The sequence below is a fragment of the Cottoperca gobio genome, chromosome 20, assembly GCF_900634415.1.
Source record: "Cottoperca gobio chromosome 20, fCotGob3.1, whole genome shotgun sequence".
NCBI lineage: Eukaryota > Metazoa > Chordata > Actinopteri > Perciformes > Bovichtidae > Cottoperca > Cottoperca gobio.
Window position 1 is genome coordinate 11,562,084 of NC_041374.1, and position 11,981 is coordinate 11,574,064.

The following is an 11,981-nucleotide window of genomic DNA, read 5'->3' on the forward strand; positions in this document are numbered from 1 at the left end:
TCCTCCTTTCAATGGACGTCATTTAAGCGCAGACTCCTGCCTTGAGTTGCGTCCTCCGCTTCACGCCCGATTTCCGACCATTCTTTCCTTATTATTAAGTATTCCTGCAATATTAATAGTCATGAATGCGTTCTATTAGGAGTCCAAGAGGGAGACGAAGAAGCGGCTCTTTTGCTAATATGAGCTCAAGCGAGGGGACGGCAGCACTGTGATAGAAGCCAGGAGAGCAGGGAGAAAAAAGGTTTTACCAAGAGAAACTTTTCAACCTAAATCCGTCAGCACCGCCGAATATCTGCATTTTTCGACCCACGTGAAGGGCAGCGGGGATCTAACCATTTATTTCTGATGGATTATCGTCCTGCTTCTGTGGCACATATCTGATCGCCGGGGCCATCGTGATCTTTCAGGAGAGAAGAGTCTTTTCGGGGGGCTACAATTTTTTGTTTTGCTGGTTAATTCCCTTTGCTCGCCCCCCTAAACACGCAAAGTGTTTCTGAACTGATTATTCTTTTCTTGAGTGGCACCAAACATCCTTTAAAATGTTAGTGCACAGTTTTTCCGCGATGGTAAGTTGCTGAAGCCTCACCGTGTCAGATACTTCGAATTTGTTTGCATATCACATTTTACTATAGCCTAATATTTCTTTCCACTGAACAATGTTTTGTGAAGCTTGCATGCTTAAAAACTGTGTGACACTTTGGAGGAGTGCTGGAATATTGCAAGGCTCGGTTATTTATTCGAGAGCATTCCCACCTCCGGATTTCCGATGTTTTATTTGTTATTTTACTTTCGACCGTTTATCAACATTATTCTATTTGTAAAAAAAAAAAAAGCGGACACATCGACCTAATTGATGTGTGAATTTATTGTCGTTATTGTTTAAAATCAACCAGGATAAATTATTCATATTTAATACAGATTCCACACATGGTCTAATTCCTGTCATACACTCAGGCCATGTTTGATAATGCCCCAGTATAAGCCCGCAGAGCATTCTCCAGTTAAAACACAGAGGGGAACTGCAATCATTTATGGTTGTGTATTTCTAAAATGTATTAAGGCTAAAACACACTCTTCTTCTGTCCTCCCCTGCCAGGACCGTCACGACGGCACCAGCAATGGGACAGCCAGGTTACCTCAGCTGGGCGGCGTGGGCCAGAGTCCCTACACGAGCGCCCCTCCGCTCTCCCACACACCGAACTCGGACTTCCAGCCCCCGTACTTCCCCCCACCCTACCAGCCCATCTACCCGCAGTCTCAGGATCCTTATTCACACGTCAACGACCCGTACTCCCTCAACTCTCTGCACGCCCAGCCGCAGCCGCAGCACCCGGGCTGGCCCGGCCAGAGGCAGGGTCAGGATAGCGGCCTGCTGCACCAGCACCGCAGCCTGCCCCACCAGCTTTGCCGAGAGTACCGCAGGGAAGTGCTCCTACCGTCCGGCCACGGCATCGATACGGGACTGTCGGACTCTATCCCTATCCATGGAATACCTCACTCTTTAGACGACGTTCAGGTGAGGCAGCAGTTACCTGGGTTTCTCTTTTTGTTGGGCTTACTCTGTTAAAAAATAATGAGTAGTATCCCTGTTATTATTAATGTTAGGAACAATTGGTTAACACTGCTATATTTTGAACTAATATTATAATAAAATAATAACTGCAATGGTGTTATTTTAATTTTATTATAATTATTTTAACATTTGTTCAAGCATTTCATAATTACAATTCATATATAACATTTTATTTAATATTATTAAGGTATTAGTTTAATAAACATTAGCAGGATTACACGCATTCAATGAGCCATTTTTTACTGCCTGAAAAAAACATGACAATATTATTTCGATTAAAAAAAGCACAATTTTGCATCGTTATTTATATTTATAAAATAGATTTAGCGTTTTCAAACATTAAATGTTAATAAGGCTGTTAGTCGCATAATTCTTTTTTTCATTAAAAAAATTATAATTATCACTTAAATCCAATTAAATAAGATACAAATCAAACAGAAACAACGCGCCCGTATTTCCACACGGATTTATTCATGTCCTCTGACTTTATTTGAATTCTCAGTTTAAAAACAGATGAAGCTCGCCGTTCTCTATGAAGAATAACATTATAATACATTAGGAGAATTGAGTTTGGTGGATTGAGTTTAGGTAATATCCTACGATTACTAAAGATGCATGATAAACGAGCGCTAAAATTGTCAATAACCCTCATTCTTATTTAGAGGATTCTTCCCAGTTTTTAATCAGAAACAAACACCAATAATCCTCTAATTAGTTCATAGGCCTTTAATAGGCTGCGCTGCCGTAATTACTATCCAATCTAGATTAGAAGTTTCCTTGTGAGTAGAGCCAATATGAGGGCGAAATTAGGTCAGGATTATGGGGCGACACAGCTTCGTTATTTAAGTCTGAGTTTGTGATCTAGTGTAACGCGTCCTTCAGTGTAACCCGCTGAAAATACGCATGGACAATAATAACAGGCATGGGCCCCGATAGCCTCCATGTTGGGTGATTGTGGCCGCTAATTGTGTCAGGCTTTGTTCGTGCACAGCGTCCTGAGATGCATTCACTTACACAGGACTGAGGCTGAAATGTTCTTGCCTTTGTGCTAAAATTGTCCTTTTTCCCCCATTTTTGTTATAGTCTGTTGATGATCAAGGAATTCACATTTCCGACCAGACTGTAATTAAAAAAGGTAAGCAATTTCCTCTGAGATACAATGCATGTTTCTGCAACGCACACACACACGCACACACACACACACACACACACACACACACACACACACACACACACACACACACACACACCATTCACCATTCTGCTCGAGAGAACTCGATGCAATGCGGTAATGCCTGACTGATCCTAATACGCAGTAGCCTATTTTTCATTACATGGTTTCCAAGTGCATCAAACTGGCTGCACCTTTTTTCTCGCTGATGGAATTTACTGTCAGCGTTACAGAGCAGCAGGGAGATGAGTAGAGCTGGTGGGCTTTGTAGGCCCGTGGTATTGATGGTCAAAGATACAGTCCTGGCACTAGATAGACGGTCCTGGCACTTCAGTGGTGAAAGCCAAAAGCTGCAATCACACTGCATGGTCAAATTTAAAATGGAAGTTGGTAGCGTTGGATGGAATAGTCGTAGTGTATGCAGGATGATACTGTGTCATTTAGGGAGGGAATCAAAACTCTGCTTGGAAAAAGCACTGACTGATTAGCTAAGGTTGTTGGATTATTATATGTTTTATGTATTCGCTGTGAAAAAAAATCAGTTTTATTCAATATAAAACACGATGAGGCCCTTTTCACGATCAGCTTTCAATGCGTTTTGTCAGGTCAAATTAGAACTCACTAGACTAGATTTGGGGCGATTTTTCTTTCTCTCTTTTTCTGTCTTTTAATTCTGTCTTTTTCCATTCTCTCTATTTTGAGTCTTTCTATCTGCGCATCAACATGATAATTGGCTTCTTATATTAGTAATCTCAAGAGTTCGTTTAACTCCTATTGTCTCTATTAGGCTCCCCTGAGCCATTAATGTCACAAGTGATCTATCCAAAGGCGCACAGTCCCCTTTGTCTCCGGTTACTGCACACCAAAACGGTGTAAAGCCCAGTAGTGCTGAGCCCCTCACCACCACCCCCACCCCCGGTTTGAAATCACACACGGGCGATTTTGCTGGATACCGAGGATATGTCAAGATAGGTAGACTTTATCAAATCTCTCGGTTGGTGTGGTTGTTTTGTGCAGAGTCGATCCATGGGGCGCACAAGTAGACTGTATGCGCGTTCAGATAGCCTACTGGAGTGTCTCGCTGTCTGCTGCTCAGATCTCCTCATATAAATATTGACCGGTGTTTTTTTTTAGATAAAGAACAGATGAATGGATATTTTCAGAATTGTGTTCATATGTGATAATTATGTCTGATAACACTGATGTTACTGATAGCACAATACATACTCAAGCATTATTACTATTATTAGGCTATTATTATTGCTATTATCGTTACTATTATTGCCATAGGCCTCTATTAGTCGCTTTTCTCTGCATGTCCGTGTTGCTGAAAGTGTACACACATGTGGTGCTAAACTCTAAATCCGGGGCCTAAATCCCCCCTTCTCATTTAGTTAAGGCTCTGCATTGCATGAAATTCACTGAGCACGGTCTCTCTCTCTCTCTCTCTCTCTCTCTGTCTCCCCCCTCCTCCCTCCTTCCCTCCATCCCTCTATTTCTCTCCCCCCTCTCTCTCTCCCCCATTGCTAGGTCCAGTGTCTTTATCCAAGAACAACAACCTCTCTTCCATCCCCGTAAATAAGGACGGTCTTTTCGGAGGGGTGGTAAACCCGAACGAGGTGTTCTGCTCAGTTCCGGGTCGCCTGTCCCTCCTCAGCTCTACATCAAAGTACAAGGTCACGGTGGCAGAGGTGCAGAGACGCCTCTCGCCGCCCGAGTGCCTCAACGCTTCTCTGCTGGGCGGGGTTCTGAGGAGGTGAGTTCGAAAAGTCTCCTCTCTCTCTCTCTCTCTCTCTCTCTGTACCTGCTTGTCTGTGTGCGTGTGTATTAGCTCTCCCACTCTACTCCAACCCATTCTCTCTGTGAGTATGCATCTCTCTCCCTCGCTCTCTCCTCTGTACCAAGAATAATTAAAATCGACCAACCATGACACCTAGCTCCTGCATTTAAAGTAGGAGGGGTCTGTTAAATTCCATATTAACTTCCATAGCAAACTGTATCTCTCTCTCTCTCGCTCTCTCTCCCTCTCTCTCTCAAATTAATGTAGGCCTAGTCTGTTTCAACCCCAGCTCTATAGGCCCAGTGAAGGCATTACACATGAAAACATTGGTCTCCAGTGAACTGTCTACTGAAGTGCTGTAGACACGCAGCCAGTAATAGTACTGCCTATTAAGTAGGGCTTTATTTATTCATTTTGTACAGTATTTGTTTGCTGGTGAAAAGGCTGGACTCTTTTAGTATTATTTATAGCACGTTTGAGGGATGTAATGAAGGGTAAAGCCAGCCAAATTCAGCCCATTCACCTTTTAATTAGTGAAAAAGAGCTGAACCCAGAGGAAAAAAAATCCCATTCTATTTATATAGCTGAAACACATTTACTGGCTGACATACGATGTAAATATCAGAGTATGCACCACAGGACGTATCATCAAAATCCCAAGTGATCGGACATAATCATTAAACATATTTGACAGTGTATAGGTTAGACTTGTTGGCAGTAAATCCGAACCAAAGTTTTCCTGTCCCTATTCTTTTACTTCCGTATTGTGTGTCTTATATATTAAAATGTCCTCTCTGTTGTGTCACAGGGCCAAGTCTAAGAATGGAGGAAGATCCTTAAGGGAGAAGTTGGATAAAATCGGCTTGAATCTACCTGCGGGAAGACGCAAAGCAGCCAACGTCACCTTGCTGACGTCACTAGTCGAAGGTAAGCCGGGTGCCGTAAATCACGTTCTCACTCTTATAGCTCCCGCGATATCAGGTGTTTGCAAACTGGGATTTTTTTCTCTCTCTCTCTTTCTTTCTCTGTGTTGGAAATCAGCATATGCGCTCATCCGTGTAATGTGGACCGACTTTGCCTCGCAAGTAATAAAGCATGAAGGATGTGTGTGTGTGTGTGTGTGTGTGTGTGTGTGTGTGTGTGTGTGTGTGTGTGTGTGTGTGTGTGTGTGTGTGTGTGTGTCTGTGTGTGTGTCTGTGTCTGTGTAGTGTGTATGTGTAGAGAGAATGGTGCTAGTTATTCTAGTGGCGTTGGCCTTCGCTTTCAGGAGCACACTTGCAGGTCCACGGCTGGCCTAGTTTATACACAGGATGAATTTGTGTTGAAGTCCAGTTAATTATTGAGTGCTGCTTGTTTATTGGGCACCGCTGAGCTGCTTCACCTCATGGATGAGAAGTCGATTGATTTATTAACCCTGCATTATTTCAAACATTCATAAAGCCTGGGTATTGCGAAGCAGGGCTGATTTTTTTAATGGTTACTTAATTCTTTCGTTAATAGCTTCCCATGCTTTGGTTTTCCGTGACGATTTTTGTTGCATGCAAATGGCATGGCGCTGACCTATTGGGAGCTATATGTTTTGGGCCTATTAAAGAATAAATTAGTCAATTATGGTGCGCTGGAAAGATGCCTTTTAGGCGACTGAATAAATCCATTTTGCTTGCAGAGTTGAACCTTATTATTCAGTGCAGTGGTATTTGGTGTGCTGTGGGTTTCCAAAGGTGAATGCTTGCGATGGTTCATTGGTCCTTGTTAATCATTATTGCAGAAGAGGGCCGAATGCAATGTTCATTGTACTTCGTAGAAATGTGCTGCTGTATTGTAATGAGCCTGGAGAAATGTATGATTCTGGGTGATAAGGGGGTGGTGGCACGTGGGGGGTGGATGGGAGAGGGTGGGAGAAGGCAGCCGGTTATTTAGTGAAGGGACACTGCGTTTGCTGAAGTGCTGTCATTGTTTATGATCCGCTCCATTTTATGGAAACGAGTTTACTGGACTTGAGCTTTGATGCTAATTGGCGCATGCGTTCTTCCGGAGTGGAGGCTTATGGGCAGGAAGCCCTGCAGTAAAAACTCAACTGCTTCAGGAAATTAAAACCAAATACTTTTCAAAAAATATTTCAACCAACAAGAGAAGCGAGCTGAGACTCGGGCGGAATGAAACCTGTACTTCTCACAGAAGTATGTAAAGACAAAGTGAGATTTAGGTACAGCCCTTTAAAATTGCTTCCCCATGCCTCTGTGATCTCTTGGACTTTCAATAATGTGCAGGCATTGGTAATCAATGACATGGTGTTAAGCATGACGCTCCGTCTGTATTTCATATCCACTTATTGTTTCTCCTCCATATTATTCCGTTCTCACGGTACGAGGGAGAGAGCTTGACGTGTATTGGCAGCTCGCAGGGCTGTTTTATTATTTTTATATTTATTTTTATTATTATTATTATTATTCCTCGGCTATTATTGTTGTTATCGTCATTAGTGTTGTTGTGAAGGCACAGGTGCTAACCCCGCTGTCTGGACGCTCTGTTCAGATCAGATTAATCATGTGTTGTCCAAGCAGGGAGTGTGAACTGCTCTGAATTTGATGTAACCATATTTAATAAGAAAACCCTTTCAACCTCATTTTTTTTCTTTCTTTCTCAGGCGAAGCGGTACATCTTGCCAGGGATTTTGGTTATGTATGCGAGACCGAGTTTCCAGCCAAGGCAGTAGCTGAATATGTAAACCGTCAGCATTCCGACCCAAACGAACAAGTCCAAAGAAAAAACATGCTATTGGCCACAAAGTGAGTGTTGTTATCACATTTCACTGTGTCACACCAAACGCTCCCCAGTCTGTGTGTTTATTTGACACGAGCACACACGCACACACACACACACACACACACACACACACACACACACACACACACACATACACACACACACACACACACACACACACACACACACACACACACACACACACACACCACACACACACACACACACACACACACACACACACACACACACACACACACACACACACACACACAGATCACTTTATTTACAATTTTCTAATTTTGATTTGAACAAATATAAATACACTAAGTCATATGTTATAATGATAAAATACGTTGACATTATTACCCAATGCTAATTTCAGTCCACTATTAGCCAGCATGATTTTTATCTTACTTATTTATTTATTTATTTATATTTTAGCCACATAACCTACTTTCAAATGTTACTGGACATCTCTGCAACTTATGGTTTTATTCAGACACTTATTTTCTTTTTATTTGCACTTGTGATACAATATAATATTCTGCATTATAATTAAAATACGTGTAGTGCAGTTAAATGCTCTGCTGTTGGTATGTTGACTGGGCCTTTCCCTCATCCACAAGCACCGTTTAGTTTCCTTGTGATTTCAGTGACATTGACACATAGCTGGTTCACATGCAGCGCTACCATTGGTGTTGGTTATTTTTACTATGCGTTAACTGAAACATGGGGATTCCTTAAATGGTCTGCATTTAATATTGATGACGGGCCGCTATAATCAAACAGCTGTCTATAACCGCTTATTACAGGCTTTTTGAGTGGTATTAAAATAGCAACACCATGACATGGAGAGTAAACCCGTGTTAACTCACAGTTCAATGATACAATGCAAATGTCTCTACGTTCTGAAATGTATCTACATACGTTCATAGTGAACTGCATAAGAGCAAGATGTAAACTGGATAAAGATAAAGATGTATTTTGCATGAATAAAAGCATGAATTAATGTTTGTTTTGGTACTTCATAGTTTTATTGGTTCGTGTTTCTACTGTTGGCGATTGGCGATATAATAAGCGATTGAAGTTCAAAGTCTATGCTCCAAAAATGTTCGTTTTACATCGACAAGTCATTTGCACTCATGTTTTCTCTTAAAATCTTATTCTTAATAAAAGTAAGATATCCTGCCTCTGAGCTCACAGATGAATTTCCACCTGTTTGTAGCTGCAGGACGTTTTCTTTAGCCAAGGGTTAATTTCTGAAAACAAAGCAGAGTAAGATAAACAATTTCAGTCCACTAATAAATGTTGTAAAAAAGGACTGAAATTAGTTGATTTGCAGGAGCAGGATCTCACCATAGTGCCGGCTCACTTTTCACTAACTTTAAGCAAATTTAGAATTTACAACCCAGCACCCCTGCAGGACTGACTGATTTAGCTATTTTTGCAGTTTGATTTATTTTCATCGGGACATTAAAATGCATGCAGGGACTTGCGATCTTCTGGCTGGGTCATTAACACACCGCTCTCTCTGTTTTAGGCAAGTCTGCAAAGAGTTCACAGACCTGCTGTCCCAGGACCGCTCGCCGCTTGGAAACTCACGGCCGCAGCCCATTCTTGAACCGGGAATCCAGAGCTGTTTAACCCACTTCAGTTTAATCTCACACGGGTTCGGGACCCCGGCACTGTGCGCGGCAGTCACGGCCCTGCAGAACTATCTGACCGAGGCTATCAAAGCTATGGACAAAATGTACCTCAACAACAACCCCAACAGTCACTCAGATAACGGCACTAAAGGCGGAGACAAAGACGAGAAGCACAGAAAGTGATGTTTCCATCCTACCTTCACCGAGGGCCAAACCCCGGGGCCCTTCTTCTACACCGACCCACACCCCTCCGCCTCGCCCCGGCCCCACCCATCCAATATAAATATTATAAATACCTTATAAATACTATTGATAAAGTTAAACGTGCCACTTCCTGATCTTGCGCGGTTTTACATGTTTTGTTTTTACATCCCACTTTGGATTCACGGGGAAACGACGCAAGAATCTTCTTCTTCTTCTTCTTCTTCTAATTCTTCTTCTTCTTCTTCTTCCAACACCTGAACCATATGAAATGTTATTTTAAAAAAAAAGAAAAGAAAAAAAGCTGCAGAGGAACAGCTCCAGGGCGAGGAAAAAGGTGTATTGCCTCAGCCAGAGGACTTTTTATGTACTCCCCTTATTTTTTATGAGCTGCAACGAATGGACTGAAATCCAGCGACCCCTCTATATCTCAATTTTACGATTGTGACAAAAACGAAGCTAAAAGAGGATGAATTCTTATCAGTATTGTGAATAATAAACTTGAAAAACAAAGAGAAATTCCACAGAGCTCCATGTCATGACTTCAGTTGTAGACTCTCACTCTCTCTCCAAGCGACCAACTTGAACTTTTTGAATTTCAACACGATTCACGGTTATATAAGGGAATCAGTGTTCATGTATGTATATATTTATTTATGTGTAATTTAATGGGAATTGTAAATATGGTGCGTCTGTTGAAACTTCTTTTTTTTTTATTTATCTGGTGCCTCCTGTTTTAGTGGGTTTGAATATTCGATTAGTTCTTCATGTGATTTTATGGTTCTTAGAAAACAGAAGTTTGGGGTATTTTATTTCTCTGGGATATTTCAATTCAGCCCTCTTGTAGCATGTTGAGGCGACATTGAAGCAAGTGAACAAATTGAATAGAAATAAACTTCCATTTCTCTCTATATATATCATCCTTATTCAGTTTTTTATTTGAGACAGAGCACAGGTGAGACCCTGAGGAGAACTGTTTTTTTTGTGTTTCTATTTTCGTTTTTATACAAGCTTTTATGTGTTGTGCCAATCAGAATACGTTTCACCTCTTGTTCTCTCCTTGAAGCACCATAAAAGCAATAAATGGAAAATTGTCTTTTTTTAAATGTTGGAAGACATTCAAAAAACATTTTTTGGGACCACCTGATATCTTGTTATGTCCGATAATGTCCAAAATTGGAGGCGGTTTTAGCTGTATTGTATAGACATGTGCTGGCAATAGTTCCCATGCCTGTCAATGTATTATAGTCCTTTGTTGCCCAGAAAAAAAATAAATATTTGATACGCTTCATCTCGAATTTTATTCATATCTTTTAATTTTTTATTCACTGCTTGATGCGCCCGGGTGTTTGTTTTTTCTATCTGTTTTTTTTTGGTCTTAGTATTTTTTTTCCCATTCTGAACGGCTACAGTAATTGAGTTTAAGTCTCCCCTGACGATTGCTCCTTGCAATAAGCAGCTGAACTCATTGTTTCCCTCAAGTATAATAAAAAAAAATCGTACTTTAAAATCCCTAGTTCAGACTACAGGATCTTATGCAGGCCAAATGGCTCACAACAATGGATATATTCGCGTTTGAAGTGTGCAGCGCCACCCCTCCAGCTAAAACCCTCTGAGATGTATATAGGCCTGGTGTGCAATGTTTGGTTGTTATGGGCTATATTTGGCTCTTCCCCCTTTATTCTGTGCTGGAGCCTTATTTAAAGACATGCATCAAATATTTGTTATGTTGTTTGCCTCTGTAATCAATGACCAATCAGCGCTCAGTGTGCTGGCTTTTTAATCTATATATCTTGATATAATCATAATATTTTCACAAGGAATCTCCTTCTCTAACTGGTATTTTGTCTCATTTTGTTGTGTTTGGCTGAGCGAGCCTATAAATGTTGCTATCACGCAGGCTGTAATAGCAAATCTGATGCTGGCCTTTGCTTTATTTTGCGTGCGGAGCTGCACAGAGCAGGCCGTTGCATAACATTTGAGTTGAGTTTGATTGTGTATTGATGGCGTGGCACCTATAGCTCGAAATCAATCTCGTCTGGAGTATGAATCAGTCTGTTGATATATGCATCTTGGTATTGTTTCTTGCTTTCCCTATTTCACTGTCTGGTAACCATGCAGTTTAAAATATTGTTACACTGGCAGAGCACTGGGCGACCCCCTCCCCTCTTCCTCCTTCTCTCTCCAATCTCCTCAGCAGCCATATTTATTATCTGCATGATTTTCGGGCCCTGGTTTAATTCTGAGGCAGTTGTTTTGCAGGAGGGTGAATGAAGCCTAACTGTACATGTCCTTGGCATAATTGCGATGCAGAGTGCTGGAGCAGGTGAAGCGAGGCATTGTCTGTCAGGCCCTGTTTTTGTTGGCTCAGTCTTCAGATTGTGTGTGGGATCCTGTCCTCAGGCACAATAGCTCACTCATAAAGGGGAGAGACTACCCGGCTGCTCCTGCTATGGTGGATGTGAGGGGGGAATAGCATAAATAGTCACTTTTAGGGAAAACAATCGTATTAAAACAGCATTCATTGGTATTAGCGGAAAAGGAAGCCCCTCACGTGTGACATTAATGCTAATGTTATTTAATAAATGTATCGGGTTTGGTTGAATGAAAACAGGTTTTTCAGGGTGAAACGAACGCATTAGAAATAGTGGTATCTGTGACAATGGTGGATATTTGTGCCTATTATTAGTATGAGATGAGGAGGATCGCGAGGCCTGTAATTGTGTCTTTTTGTGTAATGGAATTGGAGTGTTAAAGAAACTCCAAATCCCATTGTCTACCGTTTGTTTACAGTGATACTAGCCTATAATTTGCATACATTTTTAATACAAAATTGTAATT

At 41.4% G+C, this 11,981-nt stretch overlaps 1 protein-coding gene across 2 annotated transcripts; it reads left to right on the forward strand.

Moving 5' to 3' along the window:
- Positions 1-10,431, forward strand: tfap2a (transcription factor AP-2 alpha). 2 transcript variants are annotated; one of them, XM_029458300.1, is made up of 7 exons: positions 1-566; positions 1,097-1,516; positions 2,657-2,708; positions 4,275-4,500; positions 5,333-5,451; positions 7,172-7,313; positions 8,834-10,431. In XM_029458300.1, exons 1-7 carry the CDS (start codon positions 540-542, stop codon positions 9,120-9,122), a joined length of 1,275 nt encoding a protein of 424 aa, XP_029314160.1. In that variant the 5' UTR covers positions 1-539; the 3' UTR covers positions 9,123-10,431. The 2 variants fall into 2 exon arrangements, with proteins under 2 accessions (XP_029314160.1, XP_029314161.1); XM_029458301.1 differs by having other exon boundaries at positions 4,281-4,500.
- Positions 10,432-11,981: the final 1,550 nt, after the last annotated feature.